Here is a 25,632-nt window from a genome sequence, read left to right as displayed (position 1 = left end):
ATCCGGGTACTTCTGGGGCTTGTCTTGGACCTGTTGGATCCTTCTTGTGATCCAGGCGCATGTAGCGTGGTCTTCCTCCTCGATGCGTGGGAGAGTTTCCAATGGTTGTCTCGATAGCGCGTCTGCGACTACGTTCTGATTGCCGGCCCGATAATGTACGTCGTACTGATATTGTTGCAGCTCGAGCGCCCACCTTGCTACTCTACCATACGGGCTCTCGAGGGTAGAAAAGCGTATACTTAAAATTGGGTTTACAAAATTTTTTATTACTTTTTAAATTTAATTTTTATTTTTTTTTCTACTACTTTTATATTTTAATTATTTGTTCTATTATTTTTATTTATTTTCTTTCTTTTTAATGAATTTGTTAATTTAATTCTATTGATTTATTGATTATAGATCATGAAAAATTTTAAGAAATGTACCGCGAATAATGCAATTTTTGTTTTCCTACACTGCATAATTTAATTTTATTTCTACATGCTTATTTCTTAAACATTAAAAAACCCGTTTTGATGAAAATAAACATATGTAAATCTCCGACTGCTATTCCTTGTTTACCCGACGTAACAATAATGCAAATTTTTCATTACTGTTCTTCCCCTTTCGAAGTAACCAATAAATAATAATTGTTTGAGAATAGCTCTCCTTTCTAAATAAATTCTATGGTTGTATACAAAAGTACCAACAGCACTTACATAACATACAGTTGAATGCAGTTGTCTACTTAATAGGGTTGGAAATGCTTCATTCTGTGGAATCTTAAATTGTAATACCATACGCAAGGGTATAATACCATGGGCCTATGAAAATAAAAGAGGGTCTCTCGAGGCTCTCGAGGGTATTCAGCCACTTCGGTAGCCTTCGAGGTAGCATCGCAGTTTGCGGATCGCCTAGATGACGGCTAGGCATTCTTTGTTGGTGGCAGCGTAGTTTTCCTCAGCGTTGTTGAGGCGCCGACTGACGTATGCCGCTGATGACCCGCTCTTTCCCTTCGATTTTTTGGATGAGGACTGCGCGCACTCCAAGGTTGCTCGCGTCCGTCTGCAGGGAGAATTTGACATTGAACTGTACTGGTGCGGTGGTGAGCAGTGTTTTCAGCTCGTCGAATGCGTCTTGTTGTTCTTGGCCCCATGTCCATGCTTTCCCTTTCTTCAGCAGTAGTGACATTGGTTGGACCACGATGGCAAAGTTCGGGACAAATCTGCGGTACCAACCGTCCATGCCGACGCATTGTCGTAGTTCTTGGTTGGTCGGTGGCCTCTGATCTTTTACGGCCGCGATTTTGTCGGGGTCCGTGTGGATACCATCTTCGCTGATCATGTGGCCCAGGTATTTACTCCGGCGCTGGAAGAAGGCACACTTGTCCGTGTTGATCCGCGAACTTCGCCTTGCGTAGTCGTGCGAAAACTTCTATCACGTTGTTCTGGTGTTCCGTGAAGTTTTCCCGACGATGACGATGGCGTCGAGATATGCGAACGCGAATGGCTCCATGTCCGCGCCGATGACGGCCGTTGGTCCGTTGAAACGTGGCTCCCGCGGACTGTAGACCGAATAGAATCCCGTCCGGGATAGAACGTTCATTGAGCTGTCGATAATCTACGCCATGCGCCATTTCCCGTCGTTTTTACGGACCAGGACAATTGGGGCGCTGTGGGGGCTCCGAGATGGTTCGATTAGGTCATCGGTTATGAGTTGGTCGACCTGTTCGTCGATGATCCGCCGCATGGCTGCGTTTTTTGGGTAGTACCGCTGTTTTATGGGTCTGTTGTCCCTCATGACGATGGTATGTTCCATTAGATCTGTCGTCCCTCGGAGGCCTGCGAGTGTTGGCAGTTTCTCGTCTAGAAATTCCTGTATTTTCGGCGCAATGTCTGGAGGCCATGGGTCGGAGATTAGTTTTGAATCGTCCTCCGACGGTTCTTCGATTCCTGGGTCGCAAGTGTGGTCGGGGTTTTCGGGGAGAGTCGTTGTGTCGAATGCGCTTGTTCGCTCGATTTCGCGAGTGTATTCGCTTATGTGGGCAGCTACCGCGGGGGTGTCGACCATGGGAGCGGTGCCCGTGTGGGTCTCGGTGACGATCCTAGCAATGGACCTAGCATTGGGCGTCGCAGGTTTCGGACATGGCACCAGGCGTGGTGCTGGGCCGCATGCCGACGCTGTGCGAGAGATTGCCTGGGAGGCGTTCCATGATGTCGGTGACGATCGATGGCGTGTCGGCTCCAGGTGCACAGGTGTTCCGATTGGCGTCACGTGTGGCGGTGGTCAGCTTTCCCGGTTCCTGCCTGAGAGGACGCGGGAGTAGTTGGTCGGTCTCTGTCGTAGAGGTCTTGTTTCTTGTGTCGATGGCGTTTTCGCTGCAGTCCAGGGCCAGGGAGGCGGTCGGAGGTGGTACCTCGAGCGTCTGGTGGCTGCGTGGCGGTGGTTGCCGGTGGGACCGTGCTGTCTTCTGGAGGGGCGTCTTGGGTTCCTTTCCCTTCGTTGGTGGAACCGCGTCGGTGCCCTCGGAGGACCGGCTCGCTTTCTTCGTTGGCTTAGCATGATTTTAGGTTTCTCGGCGTGGGCCTGGCGGGGGCGGCGGGGGTCTTGAGTTCGTGGGTTCTGGGGTGTGTACTTGGCTGGCTGTGATCATCGGCGTGTTTGAGACGGGGCGTTGGTGACCTTGGAGATAAAGGCGTGTGGTACCACACTGCATCGTCGTGTCGGTGGCGCATAGGTAATCCATCCCCACGATGACTTGCTCTAGCATATTCGGTAGTACTAAGAGCGGTATCTGTACCTCTCGCTCGTCTAGTCGGATGCGCGCCAGCAAGATCTGAGTTATCTCGCGTGCGTAGCCGTCGGCCAGGTGGATCTGGACGCACGCCTCTCGGAGGTCGTTGTTGTGATCGAGTTGGCGGGCGAGGTCAGCGTTGATGAAGCTTCGCGATGCTCCGGTGTCGACCGTGGCTTCCGTGCGCCGTCCTCCGATGGTTACTCTCGCCACTCTCCGGCCGTCGTGTTCTTCTAGCGGGTTCTTCAGTTGCGTTTCTGAGGAGGCGTCGTGCCCGGCTGTTGCCGTGTCAGCTGGGGATGCGAGTCGTTTCCCGACGGGTGTTGGCGACAGGGGTGATGATCATTCGATGCGTAGCTTCCTGTGCTGGAGCGCCGGCTTGGTGTGGCCTCCTTGCGGGTTCCGGGGTGTTCCAGTGAGGTTTTCCGAATTGGGCCCGATTCGTCTCGCCTTCGTTTTGCGCTCGTTGTGCCGTTGGCCGCGCGTACCTGCGGAGCTGTCGAGGGGGAATGGGCGTTGCCAGAATACTTTCGTATTCCGTGGCCAACAGTTGTGCTAGTTCGTGTCTTCGCACGTATAGCTGGGAGGGTGTTGTCGTAGATCCTATTGACTTTCTTAGCAGCGTCGTACTCGACGTGGTGCATGAGCAAACAGAGCTTGATGACGAAGTCCTTGAACGTCTTCGTCTACTGCTAGTTTGCGGTCCTTGATCTGGTCTTCCAGTTGCTCGAAGGACCGGGGAGGCAGGAAGAAGGCTAGGAATTCCTGACGGAACTCGGTCCATGAGGCGCACTGTAGTCGGCTGGTGCGGAACCACCGGTCGGCTCGGTCGGTAAGGAGCTCCGCCATGCCTCGAGGCAGATAGTTTATGTCTACCCCGTAAGAGAGGACATGCTCTTCCAGTCGAACTGGATTCCTCACTTCCGAATCCGTTCTGCCATCTGCGCGGCGTGGCTGTAGTAATGGCCGTCTGTGGGGCCATTTCCTTCTGCGGTTGGCAACATCCTTCTCATGGACGAAGGCCTTGGCTTCGTGGGCGGGGGCCTCACCCCCGGGGTTGGCGACAAATTCTCCAGGGTAGTTGGAATTCTCCACCGCTGGAAATTGTGCGAGGTCGGGGTTTGCTTCGCGTTGTTTTTCCCGGTTCTCTAGCGGCCGTGGGTCTTTATTCTACAAACCATCGTTGACGTTCCCTCAGGTCCCTGCTCGGACGCCACTTGTGATGGATCTTTTTCAGGCTGACGTAAGCTCAGTCACGTCCAGGGGTCAATCCACAAGAAATTTGTAGAAGTAGATGGAACTTTGAGGGAGACGTCGTGGTTGACCTATCTTAGAAAGGGTGGATCGGGGCTGGGGCGAGCGCTGCTCGTCGTCTATATTAAACGGTGTGCGTGGACTTGGGGTGGGTAGTGTCGGTGCCTCGGCTAGTTGGAATGAACTTACGCAATTGGATATTGTTCTGATGATTCGACACTATTTTAGAATTGAACGTGGGGGAACGTTGTGAGTTGCAGCGGACACCGCAACTCTACAGTTATACCCGATACTAAGTCAGTATGGCTCTCCTCCGGCAGACGCCGCTAATATTAAACGACACGACAAAGAGTGCGTGCGAGAGAGACAGAAAATCAGTGTGAACGTGGCGTCGGGCGCTGCGTAGCCACTGCAAATTGATTTGTTGCTTTTGGCTACAAAAATGATCCGAACTGATCCAGATTCAGCAGCCGGATAGATATGGTAATTTTCCATGACTGCGATTTTGAGATATACGTTTTATAGTGAGATCTAACAGAAGTGCGGATACCAAATTTGGTTACTCTATTCTTAATAGTCTCTGAGATTTGTGAATATCCCCAGATTTGCATCCTTTGCGGGGGCGGAAGGGGGTGTGGTGAAATTTTGAAACAAACTCGTCTCGGTCCGATATATTAGGAGTGTGGATACCAAATTTGGTTGCTCTAGCTTTTATAGTCTCTGAGATCTAGCCGCTAATGTTTTACTCTAAGCAAAGCCGCCTATGCTACCTGTGTGTTAGAGAGAGACAGGGCGAGAAAAAATGAAATTGTTTTCTTGATGCTGGCTATAATAGTAATACGATCCAATTCAGATTCTGCAGTCTAAAAGATATGGTCATTCTCTACGATTCTGCGTTTTTTGTTTTCTCGTATCTTTAAAATTGTGGATGCAACAGATTTTCGTCCTTTGTGGGGGCGGAAGGGGTGGGGCGAAGTTTTTAAATATTTTTGTAGCAGGGACATATCACAGAAGTCTGGATCCAATACATCGTTCATCTTTGAGCATTAGGCGCTGAAGGGGACGGACAGACGGACAGACGGACGGACGGACAGACGGACAGACAGACATGGCTCAATCGACTCGGCTATTGATGCTGATCAAGAATATATATACTTTATGGGGTCGGAAACGATTCCTTCTGGACGTTACACACATCCACTTTTACCACAAATCTAATATACCCAATACTCATTTTGACTATCGGGTATAATTAAAGAAATCGGATAACATTTGGGAAAACTTCATGCTGGAGAAGTCAAACATGCATGAAATTTTACAGTGCGGCTTTTTTTTGTCGCTGGTTGTATTATTGTCTAAAAACTAACACGAAAATACAAATAAACTGTTATTTTTATTGTATGTAGGTAGATATTCTCTCTGAATGATCGTCCCCGCTGTTGTAGCTGGAGCTAAAAAGAAATGATACATTTTTGATTTTAAAGTTTAGTATTTCTCAGACTATAAGTTTAAGTTGTTGAGAGCTGATAGATAGCTGCATTTTCAGAATGGTAAAGTTGTTAACTAAACTTCCTGTAGTTCGGTCTGAACTGTGGGTCCAGTATGCAGAATATCGTTCAAAGATTTCCCGCTTGCTGACTTGCATGAGGCATCGAATACTACCCGAAGCTTTGTGGTGGTGCTCTCAGGTTTGAGTACACAGTGATGTGGTATGTAGTAGTGTTTTTTAGGAACCTGTTATGCTGGCACCATCTTCATATGTCCTAGTCCTTCATACTCTTCCATGAAGTCCACATAACTCTTCCAAGTTTCTGTTGATATGCGGCCCTCCATCGCTAAGAATCTTTTTGTTGCAGTTTCCAAAGACTCCTCCAGGGCTGAAGAGTGTTCGGAAAATGAGAGTTTTACAATAAGCCGGCCATCCGAAGCTGTCTGAAGGTTTTCTATAAAAATGTCGATTTTGCCTGGCTTATGTAAGTGTGGATCTGCCAGCGAGATCTTGCTTAGTACGTTTAAACTCTCTGAATTGAGTGCCTAAGCTGACTGATCAGCTATTATCTGTGGTAATACGAAAGCTATCGTTTAAACTCTCTGATTTGAGTGCCTAAGCTGGCTGATCAGCTATTATCTGTGGTAATACGAAAGCTTCAATTCAGTGCGTAAAACCATTGTGAAGGCATTTTATGAGCACATTTATTCGTGCTCTGCTGGTTTTTGATTGACCTCCAATTTCTTCAATCCGTAATATTGTGTATTTTAGTGTGAGTGACAACATTAATCCTAAATCTAGCAGTGCTCTGAAACTAGAAATCTGCCCGTTGTTGGCTTCTACTGCCACCTTTACTGTGGCCAGTAAATTCTCACTATTGTTACTTGCTGCATCAACCGTCGGTGCTGTTGATTTGGTATATGCGCCCGATGCTGTTTCCAGATGTAGCATCGTGTTGTGCTTCTTGTCGCACTTAAGGCAGTTTCGACCTGGCCATGCGTTTGTTTTGTGATTCGTTCTAAAACAATTAACGCACATGTTTTATTTTTATACCCAATTTAGTCGTTCCGATTAAGATTAAGCGAAATTCTTCGCATCCGTGTAGCCAATGGCTTGCCTTCTTGCAGAATGTGCATAAAGGTGCTCGTGCTCTCCCTGTGTTTGCTGATGCACATTTCGTGGCTTTTGGCTCTCTCCTTGATGCTGGTGGCTTCTTACTGGTTCCCAGAACTCGAATTCTTTGCTCTAAGAACTGAAGCATGGTGTCCAACGCCTGAATGTCCTTTGAGCTTCCCAATGATTACTCATACAAGGCCTTATTTGTTACATCCAGTTTGTTTCTGACAATGGCAATCAATATTGGATATTAATATTAATATATATGTTGAGACAACGAGCTTTTTCGCTGACTATGATTGCTCAATAATTTCACGAATTAATAATTTCCGAAACGTTATAAATTTTATTATAGTTATTTTGTGTGTTGAGGGTGGCCGAAGATGCCAGATCCTTTTACAATAAAATTAGAGTGATACACTTGGATGAGGCAAGCGAGCCGATCTCGAGCCAAAGTAATAGATTGGGGACAAAAAAGGTCTGTTCTCCAACTATATCAAGCGATAACTGCTAGAGCAGGCACAGCTGCTGACGGCTTAGCGACGGCATAGGAAGGAAAATAGGAAAAGATAACAAGAGCGAGCATAGATAAAGACTAGATGAATAAATGAGAGCATGTTGCTGAGCGAGCATAGATAAAGCTACGCTTACGTTACGTTAGTTTAGTATAATGACAAAAATGGAAAGGAAAGTGAATTGATAGGCAATAGAACAATGGTACAAAATTTACACTCGGGCTTCGCCCGAACAATATATATTAATTGTTTGATGATTGAGGAAGCGGTTCAGTACCGTATTCGAAACATGTCTGGATTTGTTGTATGCTTCAACTAGTATTTCCCAAGCGGCTTCATCATTTCCTTCCTTTAGATTGATATGTCGGATCAATCTTTCTGCCTCGCCGGTAACGGTGGTTTTAAGGTACCACATCTTTTTCACCGAAGGCATGTTAGCTTTATGAAACACACATGAGAACAGGTCAAAGAACTGGGTCCATTTCAATAGATCCCCATCAAACTTCGGATGGGGGAAGATGCGTGGAAGATGCACGTTGTCCGTGTTTAGTATGGCTGATTTTGCCAATGCTCTTTGTACCTTACTTTCCAGTGTTAGGTAGGCTTCCATGTCATATCCTCTAGCTTCTAGCCTTTAGCTGCCAGGGCGATTCTAGCCACACCGCATGATCGTTGCATCGCCTTCCAGTACGTGCCACACGTTTGGTCTCATTCACCAAGTAAAAACCCCGAAACCCTATTCACACACACACACACGCGCACACGTATACACGGACCTATATAAATTTAGGGCTGACCGGCCACGGCCAGCGATCGCCCACGTCGTGTGAACTTAAAGAAAAAAAACATAATCCGCACTCCAAACACCGTTCCACATTAAATGTTATTTTGTTCCGTGTGTTGTCCTTTATTCAGTATTTAGTATTAGCTTAAACCGTTTAACGTAAAATCTTGGCCATTGAAAAAAAATATGTAAAAACACCAACACCTTTCACGAACCTAAATCTGCGATCAGCTGTTCAGTTCCAGAAGATTAACCCTTAGTGGGTGACGCGGGGGTCCCATCAGTCCACCGTATTTGGTCGAGCGATTTGTGGAAAAATATTGTTTATTGTTTATGTCCCGGGGACCCTTAACAACAGCTCTTGGTAGGTTAAGTCTCCGTAGGGGCCCGAGTTACATTAACTCCCGTAAAACTGGATCCACTCATCTACACATATTCCATTACGTATGGGTGAGGGTATCCCTGTTGGTTGAACGAAATTTCAGCAGTTATTTCCGTGTTTGCCTTTGTGTCGAACGTTTTGGTGTTTATTTTTGGTTAGTGATAATTTTGAGTATAGCTTTTTATTAATGAGAAAGATGAAATTGTCAATTTATAATTATTAAAGCTTGGATATATATTGAAGCATGATGCATTAAATTTAAAATAGAGGGAGGACGCGTGGCGTAAGCCATGGATTAGGCCAGCCGTTACCGTTCCAGTAGAGGATGGCCAAAATGAACGTTGTGTTTGGTCACAGGTAGGGCGGGCGCGCGAAGTGATAACACCCAAGCTTCACCCACTTGATAGCCGTCTGTTTATGATTTTCTTTGTTGTTGTTAGGCTGTTGTTAGTTTTGATGTCCCGAGAAGTAGTATGTCTCCTTTTTTGTCTACATTTGGCGGGCAAGGGGAACTACCCAGCCCTGGGGTCGACAGCTAGCCGGCATTGCCCTCTGGGAAACAAGCCAAGTGTAACAGACAGTTATTGCTCATATTTGGGTTTTGTATTACCGGCAAAGCTTTTTACTCTTTTAAAAATTCAGGATGCCGCTAATTCGAAAGTATAGTCAAATTTGGAATCATTTCGAGTCGAGGATGCCAAGAAGCAAAGTGCAAGTATTGCAAATCTGTTTTGAGTTGCAAATCTCTGAGTTGTAAGTCTGTGGTCCTTATGGATCTGTGCATGAACAGTGAAAAAGTGAGCAACTGAGTGAGCAACTGAGCAATATGAGTGAGTTGACGCACTTACTAAAAAAGAACAAGTGAACATGTTCACCAAAATGAGCAATGTTTACCCCATACTAATCTGTGCACTCCCTTGTAGTGCAGTAGTGCGTTTTTGTAGGGACAATATTGTTGTCATTAAAAAATTACGAGTGACCTAAGTACTGGAATGCCTATTGGTCGGAGTCTCTCAGACGTGTTGCTACCATTTCTGCCTGCGCCTTTCCTGCAAGGTCATGGCTCTAAAAGCATAGCGCCTCATTTGAAATGTTGCGGAGAGCTCCACTGATGCATAGGGCCGTAGTTCACTGAACTTTGTCTAGTTGTAAGCTATCAGCCACCACAGTAACTACACTTTTACATTTCTAAAGGGATGTAGAGGGCTCTTCACGCTTTCTTTGATTTCTTGGGGTGGCTTATCCAGCAGCTCGAAGGCGCGGTCCACCAGTGCCGCTTCAACCCATTTCCACTGCTTCCTTGGAATCTTGGCATCCGCGCTGTCTTTGTCTCTTATGACCTCTTTGTGCCGATCTTAAGGAGCACCATCGATACCCACTAGACCTTCTTAAGCCACTCTTCTGTTTGGCTGTACATCTGGCTTGCATTCTGCCGAAGGAATATGTTGCTAGCACTCTTCTTTTCGGCAACTGTGGCAACTCATAGTCACTCTATCCAGGTATCGGTTTTGGGAGACGATTTACCACACACTAAGGTCTGGGATGAAACCGCATTTGGTTCGACCTATCGCCTGCTATGGAGTAGTCTGATCCAGGCCTGCCTTTCCCTGTTCGGGATTGCTCCTCTGGGAAGGGCCAGACTCATTTTTGTTTGGTTTGTTTATTATATTCGTTTATTTCGATCCAACGATTTGCAGTGAAGGGGTAAGGTGCGACCGGACAGAGATCAAGTTACCAAGCTATGGCATCCTTAGAGCAGGGGGCTGACATGTCCCTCTGCTCACCGTTAACATCTGGGCTAGATTTTAGACCGGGCTCTTAGACAGGCTGACTCTTGGCGCGGTTCGAATGACACACATAGTCCGGCCCGATGTGAGGTGAGTGTGTGGTACTAGATGTGGGTAGATAGTAATGTGTAGGGTTGGGAAGTGTGGATATACTTATACGAGTCGCACCACAAGCGTATCATCAGTGTTGTTGCTTCCTCCCTTACCGCGGCTCACAACGTTCCCACTTCTTTTAATACCCAATACTTAAAATGAGTATAGGGGTATATTAGATTTGTGGTGAAAATGGACGTTACACGTCCAGAAGGAAGCGTTTCCCACCCCGTAAAGTATATATATTCTTTATCAGCATCAACAACCGAGTCGATAGAGCCCTGTCTGTCCGTCCGTCCGTCCGTCTGTCCATCCCTATGAGCGCCTAGTGCTCAAAGACTATAAGAGCTAGAGCAACGACATTTTGTATCCCGACTTCTGTGATATGTCTCTGTAGTATTTCAAAACTCCACCTCGGCCCCTTCTGCCCCCGCAATTTTCGAAAATCTGTGTCACAATTTTAAAGATACGAAAAAAACAAAAACGCAAAATCGTAGAGCATGACTATATCTTCTAGACGGCGGAATCTGAACCAGATCGTATTATTATTGTAACACGTTTCATGGTCGGCTTTGCTTATCGCTAAAATGAGCGCCTAGATCTCAGAGACTATGTGAGCTATAGCAATCAAATTTGGTGTCCACACTCCTGAGATATCGAACCTTATCGAAGTGTATTTCCAAATTTCAAAAAACTCCACAATCCACAGATCTCAGAGACTATCAGAGCTAGAGCAACCAAATTTTTTTAGCCACACTCCTGTTAGATCTCACTGTAACAAGTGTATTTCAAAATTTCGCCCCACCCCCTTGCGCCCCCACAAAGACCGAAAGTCTGTGCAATCAAAGACTATACAATACCAAGATGTTGCATGAGGAACAAATTCTTTTTCAATTTTCGTTTGACGCTTCGCGGTACGGGCGCGCGGGGCTATAACTTCAATTCTCTTTTACGCTACCTTCGCCTCCGAAATGCTACTCGGCTTCGTCAATGCCTCGGTCAGCCTCGAGTCGGTGTCTCGAGAGAAAGAATACAAAAACAAAATATGAATCGTCTGCGTGCCGAAACCGTAGGGCAGCGTGGTCGCTGATGTCTTTGGCGCGGCACAGTGGGGACTCAGCCGAAATAGTCAAAAAATTGTATGAGTGCTTTAGATAAATTTAATGTACGCATCTAATAGAGAATTTTCCAATCGAATTTTCAAGATAGTTTTAGTTTAGAAGATATAAGCACTCAAAGTTTAACATTTTTTCAGTGTGCAAATATTTATTGAACTCATATTCACTAACTAATTTAGAAAGCTGAGACGGCCAAAGGTCCCACTGTGCCGCTCCAAATACATCGACGATCCACGACCACCGCTTCGACGGTGCTGAGAGGCTCGAAAGTCCAGAATTGCTGAACCGACGAAACCGATGGGCAGCGGGGTCGCGGTAGAGACGAAGTACAGGCGAGAAGGGAATTAAAACCCCGCGCGCTCCCTCGTGCCTTTTGGGTTCTAATGTTAGGACCCGCCATAGAACAGCTTTTTGGTCGCTCATGCAACATCTTGGTATTGTATAGTCTTTGGTGCAATCCACAATTTTGAAGATTGGGAATATTAAAAACGCACAATCATAGAGAACGACCATCAGAGCGGATAATTTTTATAGTCAAAAGTAAGTCCATTTTCAGTCGCTTAGCACGCACTCTTTGTCATTCAATGTCAGCGCCGTCTGCCGGAGAACATAAGAACATTAGTGTGGTTTTTTATACCCGATACTCAAAATGAGTATTGGGGTATATTAGATTTGTGGTGAAAGTGGATGTGTGTAACGTCCAGAAGGAATCGTTTCCGACCCTATAAAGTATATATATTCTTGATCAGCATCAATAGCCGAGTCGATTGAGCCATGTCTGTCTGTCCGTCCGTCCGTCTGTCCGTCTGTCCGTCCGTCCGTCTGTCCGTCTGTCCGTCCCCTTCAGCGCCTAATGCTCAAAGACTATAAGAGCCAGAGCTACGATGTTTTGGATCCAGACTTCTGTGATATGTCACTGCTACAAAAATATTTCAAAACTTTGCCCCGCCCACTTCCGCCCCCACAAAGGGCGAAAATCTGTGGCATCCACAATTTTAAAGATAAGATAAAACCAAAAACGCAGAATCGTAGAGAATGACCATATCTTATAGACTGCAGAATCTGAATTGGATCGTATTATTATTATAGCCAGCATCAAGAAAACAATTTCATTTTTTCTCGCCCTGTCTCTCTCTAACACACACGTAGCATAGGCGGCTTTGCTTAGAGTAAAACATTAGCGCCTAGATCTCAGAGACTATAAAAGCTAGAGCAACCAAATTTGGTATCCACACTCCTAATATATCGGACCGAGACGAGTTTGTTTCAAAATTTCGCCACACCCCCTTCCGCCCCCGCAAAGAATGCAAATCTGGGGATTTTCACAAATCTCAGAGACTATTAAAGCTAGAGTAACCAAATTTGGTATCCGCACTTCTGTTAGATCTCACTATAAAACGTATATCTCAAAATTTCGCCCCACCCAATTCCGCCCTCACCAAGGACGAAAATCTGTTGCATCCACAGTATTGCAGATTTGAGAAAACTAAAAACGCAGAATCATATAATGACCATATCTATCAGATTGCTGAATCTGGATCAGATCAGATCATTTTTATAGCCAAAAGGAACAAATCAATTTGCAGTGGCTACGCAGCGCCCGACGTCACGCTCAGACTGATTTTCTGTCTCTCGCGCGCACTCTTTGTCGTGTCGTTTAATATTAGCGGCGTCTGCCGGAGGAGAGCCATACTGACTTAGTATCGGGTATAACCGTAGAGTTGCGGTGTCCGCAGCAACTCACAACGTTCCCCCTCGTTTTTACTCGTAAAGAACTCCCCGTCTTCTTTCTTCTATAAATCATGGCTTTTACGGTTGCTCTTTTTTAATTTAAATCAGTCAGATTTGTCCGACATAGTTTCTTGTAGTCTGCGTGCAGCTACTTGCTAAAGCAATAGCAAAAGTTTACAAATCACATGCATATGTATTATTACGAAACAGTAACTGGGCAGTCTAGTCTATGAATAAAGTTGTTAAATTTTATTTTTGTCAAATATTCGATGCTTCTAAAATCGTGAAAAAAATACCCAAAATGTAGCGCGATTTATCAAGATTGTACATGCAGAAACTATTTGGCTTTCACACATTTTTTGCTCATACAAAAAGTGAACATAATCATATATGCTTTTGAATAAAATGATAACATTTGCACAATTTTTGTATAAGACTCGACAAGACCGTCTAAAATTAGTCGATTATTTTAAAACTATGAAAATTGGCACGGGTGATAAAATTGCTCGTTAGCGTTTTAAATTGTTTCAATTTAATTTCGAAGAAATTTACTAAATATCGTAATAGGATTCATAAGGCATTCCTGGCCATCGGAAGCTTGTATAGTACTTTGGTGGAAAATCGACTTAATAATGATGTGCATTTTGTGAAGGAGGATACGGGACGCTCATATAAAAAACAAAAATGTTTGCCTATTTGAAATTTTATTTAGAAGGAATCGTAAAAATTCTGTATAAATTCCAGTAAACAGAATCATGCCAAAAACCTTTTGCACGTAAATTCTTGATAAATCGCGGTTCATCATCGTTTGTTTTTTAGAATCGAACATTCATCCCTATTCTGGTTTATGTAACTATTCCTTTTAATTAAATTTTTAAATCAATAAAATACAAAAAATAACAAACGATTTTTCTTGTCTCTCTTCTATTTCTCTCGCAATTGTTCAACAAATCAACATTACAAAACAAAAATAATAATACTGTACTAACCTATTTCATATTCTAAACACATGTATTCCAAATAAAACGTGTTCATCCAATGTCAGACGTCGTTAAGTTGTCGCCATTCACACAGCTACTTACATTCATAGCAATTTATGTTTAAATAATTAATTCGCTCTCGCTTTAATCAACCAACTCATGTTGAAATCTGTCGGTCTGCGAAATAGGCTCTTTCTCCAGCAAAAATACGTAGTAAAGAAAGAAATGAACTACGAAATGTTAGGTAATGCTAATGTAACATTTACAATAGTAGAAAATGCTAGAATTCTGCAGCATTAATTTCATAAAAAATAATAATATACGAAGGACATTGCGTTATCCGCTTGAGAAGAGTTATATTAATAATACTTCTTAGATTGAAAATTTCTGAATTGTATTGAAAGAAATACAAATAAACAGCATCATACCTGTGTACATATACATATTTTTATATGTATAATTGAACATACAAATATTAATATACAGTGAATCAAAAATATTTAACCACACCCCATATATTTTGAAAAAATCTTTTGCAAAAGCTCCCATTTATAACTATTTTGATTGGATTTTTGATGTAGCAAGCATATTAAAAAAATTACCGAAATTATACATATAAAGTAGATACAATATATAATTAGTACTCTTACATTTTGTTTAATTTATCAAACATTATAAATATAATAAATATAATTCATTTATAATGAAACACAACAATATAGAATAACGATATATTACACATAACACGATACACAGATAAAAGAAGATAACATGTCACGAAAACACGAGGAATAAGGTATATAACTCTATCCAAAAAATTCCAATTCGTGTTGGATCTGAAACCAAATACCTAAAGCTCAGTGAAATATATTTAAAAAAAAAACAGACTTATTTTCCAACATCGTCTAACAATGTCATATATGTATCTGCGAATAGAATCAATATATCATATAAATAAACTAGATACAACAGTTTGTTTTTGAAGAAAATAAGAAGTTGCATATGTGTCCACATAATTGATCCAAAAAGCATTGGCTAAAAAGGAAAAAAATCTGATGAACATATTCAGATAGCTTCTATTAAAGTAATCGATATTTATGCGTATCAAAATCGAATTGTTGAAGTTTAGTTATATTACAATACAAAAAAATGGAATATGCAATCATCTTCATCCTTGAAGACCCGATCTAAATTTAAAATGTTTGATAACATTTTGGGGATAAAGTAATTTTAAGAATCATGGTGTGATCAAACATTTTTGATTCCCTGTACATTCATTCGTCATTTAATCTTACGATTGAAATGTCAAGTGCTCCAAAAAAAATTATTATTCGCATGAGAAAAAAACTATATGCATTATGTAAAGTGGTGATACATGATGCATGCATGGATACATGTTCATCACATTTTAGTTCAATCAATGCATTTCAAACTCTTTATCTCTCTATATCAAAGAATATAACCCTAATAATGTACTTCGCTTAGCTAAACTGTTTTTTTTTGTTCAAATAAAAATTAAAGTTGTCTAAGTACATATGAGGTTTTCCATGAGTGAAAAAAGTCAAATTAAGTAGGATTTATATTTTGACTATAGGCTTAACTTATAATTCTTAATCTGCCCTATAATTGTCACTTAGGTTGTTTTTGGGTAATTTTTCGTTTCAAGATAATTAAAAAAGCCAAGGGAATCGAACGCGACAAAAGGAGACACCGAACAATTAATTTTTATTATTTTAATTTTAAAAGGTTTTCGCATCAAAGATAATGAAATTATATGTAAATTAGTTTAATTAGTTAAGTTTTAAGTTTAATGTGTTTTTATTGACTTTTCGTTGGAAATGTCCATACTAAGTATAAAAACTTGATACATAAAAGTATGTGGATAAATATATACAAAATTTACATATGTACGTTTCTCCACATAAAAACATATTCAGACAGGCTTCGGTTCCTTGACACCGCACGAATTTGTGGTCCCGTTTTCACAAAACGCAAGGTTTTTCCGATTTCAAAACGGCAACATTTTCCTCGCCAAAATATAAAGTAAATGGCTTTTTATACAACCAAACGAATCTTAATTGCAAAAGGCACAAAAATGTATGACTTATTAATGTATTAACATATATTTGACACCATTATTAGGGAAATTTAGCTTTTGCCTTTTATATCAACAATTTTTTTTAACCCAACCTCAAATGCGGGTTCATGTAAAAATCTGACGCAGACCGAAGTTGGTATAGATACTTCGGATGTTAACTATAACAAAGGTTTTTGTGCGCACAATGCACAAAATTGTGCTCCTAACATCACTAAATTGTGCGTTTAACAGAACATAAGAAATGTGAGAAAAATTTGTGAAAACAGGAACGAAAACGGGAAGTTTTGGCTGAAAACGCAAATCCCAAAGTAAGAAAAAACCGGAGCCTTTCTGACTGTACTTATTTAATATTTCTACGATTGTTTGAAACAAAAAATGGATATTGTGGCGTGGATATAAGGCATTGTTGTAAACATGTGTGAAATAGCAGCATCTAACTCTATATTAATCGAAAAAATTTTGAATTTAATAATAATTACTGCGTGAATGAAATTAAAGAAAATTAAAGAAACGTTGCACAAACATTTAACAAACATCTAACATTTTTTTCGTGATACATGAATATGTACATGTACATGCATACATATATAAATGTGTTTTTTCGGGCTGACTCAACACAATCGTACTTCGAGGAAATAAACTCACAAGTGTCAGTTTGACCACAAATTCGTTGTATGAAGAAAATCCCGAAGAAGATATTTTAGGATAGCGATGCTTCAATTGGTTCAAAGTGTTGAATTCTTTTATGAAGCGTATTGTTGTAATATTTGTAATATTTTGTATATGTACACGAGTCGTAAGAACAGCCCAATGTTACCTGGGGTAGAGAATGCAAAACTGGTAGACTTTGTGTTTTTTGTCAATTCCTTAATTGCTCTTATAGCAGTGATAGGCACACATTCACATATTTGCGTTGCATTTGTGTGCCTAGACGCAGGCAAAACGAAACATTGTATTTGTGCCAATCACTGTTATACATGAGGACGTAAGCGGCGGCGCACAGTGACGAACTCCGCCGTTTCAGCTTGCTAAATTAATAACATCTGAACAAATAAAGTTATCTTCATGAAACAAACTGCATTTGCAAGAAAAATCTTTCAAAATTTAATCTGCTAAAGTAAATTATGCTACAGTGTCTAAAATCTTCACAATAATGGGTTAAAGTTGAACTTTGTTGCCGGTGCATATTTTCCTATGTAAAATGCTCAACATTTTTTTTTTATCGATAAAGTACTTTTAATAGTGTTTTTTACTATAATATATTATTTTTTATTTAATTTTTGACTTAACCTAATATTAAAAAATTTAAATAAACTTTTTTTTTTTTCTGTAAAAGATTTGCCCACTTCCTTTTTAGTGGGGGGAATATCTAATAAAGTTATAATTTCTGAAGAATAACTACTTTCCGATTTAATTTGTGATCTCACGTATTTAATGGATGAAATATATGGATCTGAAGAGGCTGCCAACATGTTGAAAAGGTTTGGGTTTTGCTTAATTCGTGATGTCTTGCACGTATTCATATTCCTGTATTTTTTGTAATCTTTGTTTCTCGTTTCATGGGCTTCCTCTGACATCTCTCCAATTGGTAGGCTCTGTTATTCAATTAAAATTTGACCATGTGCCAGAATTTTATGAAGCGTGGGAGTTAGCTTCTTTTCAGGATATTTTTCCAGTAACAGCTCAGTAGTCTTCGAGGCATATTCACCAAACTTGCGGTTCATTTTTGTCCAATATTTGTCAATATCTCCAGTTATTTATACAGTAATTTTGTTTTTCTCATAGAATGTCGGTGATGAGCTTTTATTGCTTGTGTTTCCAAATCCTTGTTTGGGCAGTCCATTGTTATAGTTGTGATAGTTTATCTAATAATTTTTCTTGAATAATTGTTTTCCTAGTCTTTTGTATTTTGTTGGCTAGCGTGCTGTTTTCGAAAGATACTCCCTCTCGCAGAATGGTATATGCAAGTTTCAAAAGGAACTCCATACATCTATGTTAATTCTTGCATGCAGAACCTGGTCAAAACGACAGGTAAAGGTAGAAATACCAACAACATAATTGAGGTAGCGCGAGATTGAAAATTATTCTAATCTTGAGTGTACCTGAGCATATGGATTCATTAGTAGCTAACTTTTGAGCAGTTTTTCAACTTTGACTGCACTTTACAAAAATATATCCCTTGTATATGTTCCTTGAACTATTTATTACCTAAGTCTAAAATCCCTTTCTGCGCTTCGGAGCCGTTTGGCTTCTATACCGATTTAGCTGTCACAACCTCGCATGAAAAACATGAAAGAGCTGTGATAGCCGGTTTTGACCATTCGATTTTTCAAATTCTCTATTAGATGCGCATATTCATTATATCCAAAGCGCTAAAAAAATCTCCGACTCTTGCCACCTCTTTTCGTCGAAATCGCCACTATGCGGCGTAGCAGCAGCGAACTCTCCTATGTACTCAGGATATGACCTTTCCAACCGCTGTCTTATAATCTTCGAAATCCAGGAATTTACACATATGAACATGAAAAAATTGTCTTTTCTGTCAATTCGATCTTTATTTCCCTGTACAGTTCGTGTACCCCCAGTACCGCACAGAAGACACCCAAACGACGTGGACAACTGTGAATGCTGGAACAGTATACTCGATATGCTAAAAAATTATTCTGAGTCTTAATATACATTTTGGGGCACATCATCATACTTTTACTTTTTAAATGATAAAAAAGGTCGTCGCAATTTAATTCGGCAGCATAAGTAAAAGAATTATGTTTTTCGTATTATTACTTAAATTGAAAGCTTCAATATCGATTTCCATACATAGTTACATATATTCTAAATATTGGGATAGCCATAAAATGAAAACATCGATAAAAAAGAAAATTAAAAAACAGGGACCGCAAATAAGAGTTGTGAATGCAAATATAAACTCAATAAATCAATGTGAAGGAAGATGTAAATTATGCATACTTTAGTCGTATTTATTGATGTCTATTCACGATTTATATGATATAAATCATTTTTAATTCTTATTTATAATTTCTATTAAAAAAATGCAAAATAATAATTAAACATATTTTTTTCAATAACAGTTTCAATAATAATCAAAAAAAAATACTCGGAAATAAGTGTTATTTCGTAACTATTAAATAATTATAATAGAAGTAATTGTTAGATTGGAATTTTTATCTTAAAACTTTTGACAGATACGGTCCCTGCTTTTTAATAAAATGGTTGATCGTAAGCTGTGGTTTTTCTCAAGCTCCCCTTAATTAAATTTCCTTGCTTTTTTCAGTTTTTTTTTCTTTAGAAACAATTTAAATCATTTTCTTTATCATTTTATATAAACAAAATTATGTATCTTTTATCTTATGAGCAATCATTGCAGTACCCTCCATAATGTACGGTTAAATTATATATACAACATATATAGCTGATAAACCTACATATATATGTACATTCATATTTATATTTATACGTATTGGTACTCTTCGTTGTGTAATTTATTTATATACTTTATATTATTTAAAATCTGCATTATGAATTTGTGTATATTTTCCTTGCTAATCTGTTATCTTTTTTTATATATCCATGTCAATGGATACAATAAATTAAATTAATATTAATTATGAGTGAAAATACACATGAAAAGTGGTTTCAAGCGGATCGATACCAGTTGCGTTGCAGTATATACAAGATTAAAATAAAATCAGCGGAAAACAAACATTTATTTACGAATTTCCAGTCGCGTCACTGGAGCAGTCGGCGGTGCCATTACACAGCAGACTGGGGCCAATCGCTATGTACCGGATAACATGCGTGGACAAGTAAATCAGGCCGTAGGCCAGGCAGCCATTAATGAGCTATCCAATGCTTTTTCCTCCCGATTTAAGTAAAGCAAGTAAGCAAAAACATTCTATACAAAAAAATAACGAAGGAAACAGGAAACGCTAAAATGGATCAGGAGACAGAAGAACAATTTCAAATTCATCTTATTTGTACAGAAACACTTTCATACGATCTTTATTTATTTTGTGATACTGGGTTTAGGATACTTTTTTCCTTTTTTTCTCGAAATTTTGCTACATTGTTCCTACCACAAATTGATTCCACATGTAATTCTTCGATTATACAGTTTTTCTGTTCCCGTACGTACTACGTACAGACTACGTGTGTATTTATAAATTTAGGAGACAAAATAGTGACTCTTAAAGAATGATACGATCGATAGAATGATATGTGTTTAAAAGAAAATTTTGTTCAGTATTTAATCATTTATTTACATATGTGTATTAACGAATATAGCACCTGTTTCCACTTACAGACTAATTCAAAATAAAAATACAAAAGTTTGAAACATACAAAATTACTAATACTTTAAAGATAATTTTTTACGTTTTACAAAAATAAACGTAAAAAAAATGTGTTTTTTTATCCAAGCGACAGTTTTTATTTAAGACACTTGGCTGATTCACATTCTTTATTTGAAAGGATGACGATGTAGGAGCAAACTTGAGACCTGGCTCAAGTTAAATCGGACAAGAACTAGTATTTCATACTAATTGCTATGACACATTAGCTACGTGAAAGTGACGTGAGGCTCTTCGTTTCGAGGCCGCTAACTATTTTCCGAATAAAAAAAACAATTTTTTCCGTCGTTTTCTTTTTAATTGATCGTCAATAATGTAGTAATTAAATAAAATCAAATATAATTTATTGAAAACTAAATCACTAGGGTCTCATCTCTTGTATTAGTCTGTCATCTCTATCATTATTTGTTGATCGTATTTCCGCAGAAATCAGTCCAACTAACTATGAAGTTAAGAAGCCATAATATAAAAACTTAATAGGAAAGGCAGGCAGTGTTGGCGAGAGATCTAGTTTAGCCTTGTAATTGAACTCGTAGCAGCACTTAACAATATTCCTTCCCAACAAGTTCTGAATCGCCTCCATGGCTGGCGCCCTAGCATCTCGAGATACCTTTCAGAGGACGGTTTTAGGTTATTGTAAAGACGTTCATACATGACCATTCCGTATATATGAAGAATGGAGAATACAACTAGTAGATACATTTTAAGAGAATTGTCTTTTTTTCATTTTTGAAAAATCTAATTAAGTTAAAAATAAAATTCAGAAGTTATTAATTTAGAAAGCTATAATGAGCTAATGCCCTGCCCCACTGTGCGTCTTCTCGATCCTTCCACCCAAATTTTTTTTTCTGCGAGTGTATTTATTTATGTATTGTTCTGAACAACTCTGAGCTATGAGTGACTTTACTTTATTTTCGACTCGTGGCTATTCCCTTGAGTTTTTACATTTACACCCTTACGAACTCTGTTTAAAAAAATATCCAATTCGGTCTAGCCGTTCAGGAGTGCTATAATACTAACAGTAACCGGGTATATATTATTGATCAACATCAACAGCCGAGTTAATGTTAAGCCATGTGTGTCTATCCGCTCGTCCATCTTGATGAGAGCCTAAATCTCGGCAACTAAAAAAGCTAGTGAAACCAGATTTTGTATCCAGACTCTTGCGATATCTGAGTGTTACAATTTCGCGATATCAAAAAGACAGAGAGAGCATGTGGCTTTATATTAAGTTCGTTACCGATTCAGCCGTTTACGTATAAAATACGAGGGATGTTGATTTATAAGCTAAGAATGCTTAGATCAGCTTGGTTTACCTTATATTGATAAAGCTCCATGCATTGCCACTGTACAATGAATTCAATAAGGATTAATCACTTGAGGTCGTTTAAAAACGGTTGTTGTACTAAGACAAATTGTTGCTGTGGACGATTGGCTATTTAGAACGCCATGCGACATTCCATGAGGTACAGAAATCTTTGGGCATTATAGGGACAGAGTATATTGTAACGAATGGATATACGAATATGGAGAGCTAAAAGTTGAACAGTTGAAGAAGGAATTAGCTGAGCGGGGTTTATCGACAAGTGGTTTGAAAGCCGAACCTCAGCTACGGTTAAAATCTGCAATGGAGAAAGCAGGCCTCAATTTCGAGGATTATGAGTTCTTGGATGAGCAAGGGTCCAGGTCGACAGTGGAGGAGAAGCAGCCGGTGGCAGACAATGGCCAAATGATGGCGATGTTGCAACAAATGATATTGCAACAGCAACAGATGATGTTACAGATGAAGAATTAAGACGAGGCAATGCAGGGTCAAGGTGACCAACCAAAACAGATGATGCTGCAGATGAAGGGTCAAGGTGACCTACAACAACAGATGATGCTGCAGGAGAAGGATCAAGTGAAGAATCAAGGTGAAGCTCAATCACAGAAATTAGAAGCTATGACAAAGCAGATGGAAGAGAAATGGGACAGCGTTGACAAGAAACTCCAGGAAACCTCAGAAGCAGTTAAGCGTCTGGATGAAGAGATCAGAGTCTTGATAAAGGAATTCGACAATTCGGTGACCACATGCGAGAAGTTCATAGCTTGGAACTGAAGGGCAGGGAAGTTACGGAGAGTCGCTTCAAGAGTTCGACAGACATAGAACGACTCTCACACCTGACTTACAATGATACCCCAACCGACTTTCTGGAAGGAACTCCGCGCAATGGTTTTGATGCAGAGAAAACGTATGAGGAAGCGGTCAGTCAAGCACTGACCTGTCAAATATCACATCCCCAAAATTGCATATTGTACGAGCTGAAGTAAATAATGGTAATCGACCGACAAGAGCCCAATTACTAGGAATAATCAAGGGAAGATGCTTCATTTACAACCAAAAGGGTCATATGGAGATATTTCGATATTGGCAAAAAAGACCGGGATCCTGGTCCATGGAGCAGAAATCATCACAGGAACAAGGGTATATCAAAAAGTTGATACTAGAGACCTCCGAGCCTAGAGACGTTCAGCTTCAGCAGCGACTTGATGAGCTCAATCAAACGAAGGAGGCGATGAAGAAGCACGAACAGCAGATGCAGAAAGTGGAGCATCAGCTGTCTGAAGTTAGGCAATTGGCGAATCAGGAGAAGCATAAGCAAGAACAAAATTTATCCGAACTTGAGTGCTGCCAACGGGAAATAGGCAGTGGCCAAGCTGGAGGAGCAGATCGCTGATCTGTATGTCCAGACAAGGAAAACTGCGGCAGCTCTCGTCTCCAGCCAGGCGGAAGTGGATTTGAAGAACAGACCAAGCTGGCCAAGCTGGAGGAGCAGATCGCTGATCTGTATGTCCAGACAAGGAAAACTGCGGCAGCTCTCGTCTCCAGCCAGGCGGAAGTGGATTCGAAGAACAGACAGCTGGAAGGCGCAAATGTAGCACTGGAGAAGATTAACAAGGATTATGCAGAATCTGAAGGCAGTCCTCCCAGTTGGTGGAAGTCTCCAGCAAATTTCAGAGCAGCTCAAATCCGAGCCGCAGGCAGAACGATCCTCGTCGAGTAACCTTCACATCAGATGACCAGCAGCCAAAAAGAACTGACCAGCAAAGCCGATACCCTCCAGCACAAAGAAAAAATGGCCCTAAAAGAAACACAAAAGATCAACGACCTGAATGCCACTATATCCGAAACTAATATAGAGCTGTACACGGGGCTGGAGGTGCTCCAGGAACAGAAGGGCGAAATGAATCACATCTTTGAGCTTTTCGAGATGAGGCCGACAATAAAGGGTTTTTTGCAATGGCGACTTTTTGCTGTTTTATAATCAACAAAGGAAGAAAGGATTATCACCGAAGCTACTAACAAATTTGGAATTAATGATTCAAAAGAAAAAGACAACCGAAGAGCAAAAATTAAAAGCGATACATCTCGAGAGACTAGCACCTTACCATGGAAGAGACTTGGAACTTGTTCAGGACGAACAAGATTAGGCGGAGGGCAGTGTAACGAATAGATACAGTGCCGCTCAACTGAATAGGTTCAACAATTTTTAAAAATCAAACCGCTATATCTTTTTTAATATCTTTAATATCTTAGCTAAAAAAAATAGTAATTTTTTGTTGTTTTTGAAAAATTAATAAATAGCCTTTAAAAACGTGTTCTGGAAACCACAAACTTTCTTGCTGTATTAATAATGAATCAATTTATGCAAAAAATTCATATATATATATATATTTATATATATTTCATATAAATCGGTAAGTTGGTTAAAAAGATATAGCGGTTTGACTTTTGAAAATTGTTGAACCTATTCAGTTGAGCGGCACTGTATTAAGTAGGCTGACTATTGTTGTATTGCCGGATATATTGAAAATAGTCGGTCTTGACTCGAAGCTATTTGGAACAACACATAAATCGCTTTAAAAGGTTTTCCTGTTTAAATAGAGAGTAAATCTCTATCTCCATTCTCAATCCGGAATACGAACTGTAAAAACGTAACAACATATCGAATATTGCATAAAATTTTGTTTTTTTTTTGTTCAATCGACGGTATGGGTATTTTAACGCGAGTCTAATGCCGCAAAAGTCGTCACTAGGTAGCATTTCAAACCAAATAGTCGCTTGTTCTTTCTGAAAATGCTCAACAACAATTGGTCATGTGGTTGTACTTTACTTAGACAATCCGAGATCTCACACAGCTTCCAAAAGCTTTATTGTTCCCAGCAATAAAAAAAAGGCCGATGACTTGTTTTGAAAATACAACTTCTGAGCTCCAAAAGTGCTACAAAAAGTTTTACCATTTCAAAAATTTTTTTCTGCAGCTTTTGAGGTAAGAGCAGTTACCGCAAAAACTGTATGAATAATAAAAGATAAATCTGATTTTTTCAAAGAGGTTGCAGAGAATATCTCCTCTTTCCCTTTTTTCTTAAAATTGGAAATAATGTAAAATATGTGCGATGTATTTCTTTGTCATTATTCAAAGGTACCCAAGGTCCTGCCTATCTGATCACAAATGCATTGGAAAATCAAAATAACTTTTTTTTCACTGGGTTTATCGATATAAGACTACTGAAACTGTGCACGTACACCAGCACAATGTAGAATGTATCACGTGTCATGTATCATGTTTTCTAGTGCTAGTGGACCGGACGCCAGGCTTCGCGACTCGGACCAAAACACAGTTGCGTCAATTTGGAATTATTCTTCGTAAAACCGAAGTATTGAGCTAAATTCATGTATCATAATCACTAATCCTATGCGTTCAACAGCACAATCGTAAAATATCCATCACTAATCCCTGATAAAGTTGTGCTGGTGAACTGGTGTCGATGACTTTAAATAACTTGGCTCAATGGCTATGGGAACGCTTTTTAAAGCATAGTTTTGATTAGTTGTACGAACAACAAATGGTGTCGTCAAACTCGATTCCCACTGAAAAGTTCCAAATCTTTACTGATTTAGAGGCGCAACCTGAAAACCTATTGAGATAATTGCAAAAACAATGTTTTTTGTTAAATACATTTGTGTTTAAATTCAACCGTGCATACTCTTACTTAACAGAGTGTAAGTTTCCGTGTTTCTAACATTCTAACCCTGAGAAGGTAATATGAAATTGTTTATGAAGATGAAGATCATCCATCATAATCGACCAGTATAGGCATGGA

At 40.1% G+C, this 25,632-nt stretch overlaps 1 protein-coding gene across 16 annotated transcripts in view; it reads left to right on the top strand.

Moving 5' to 3' along the window:
- shi (dynamin-1 shibire) overlaps positions 1 to 25,632 on the top strand; it is a 103,720-nt gene that overhangs the window by 74,898 nt on the left and 3,190 nt on the right. For 7 of the 16 annotated variants that reach the window (XM_033383328.1, XM_033383327.1, XM_033383326.1 and 4 more), the window contains one exon: positions 19,863 to 20,113. The exons of 4 other annotated variants lie outside the window; for them this stretch is intronic. In XM_033383328.1, the coding sequence (XP_033239219.1) occupies positions 19,863 to 20,013 (151 nt within the window). In that variant the 3' untranslated portion in view covers positions 20,014 to 20,113. Of the gene's footprint in view, positions 1 to 14,087; positions 14,256 to 15,688; positions 16,654 to 18,690; positions 19,085 to 19,862; positions 20,114 to 25,632 lie in introns of those variants that run through there. 5 more of the 16 variants (XM_033383320.1, XM_033383319.1, XM_033383325.1 and 2 more) reach the window with 5 other exon arrangements.

Source organism: Drosophila pseudoobscura, chromosome X, assembly GCF_009870125.1.
Source record: "Drosophila pseudoobscura strain MV-25-SWS-2005 chromosome X, UCI_Dpse_MV25, whole genome shotgun sequence".
Classification (NCBI taxonomy): domain Eukaryota; kingdom Metazoa; phylum Arthropoda; class Insecta; order Diptera; family Drosophilidae; genus Drosophila; species Drosophila pseudoobscura.
Note: the sequence above shows the minus strand (reverse complement) of the source record. Positions and strands in the feature narration are given on the sequence as shown.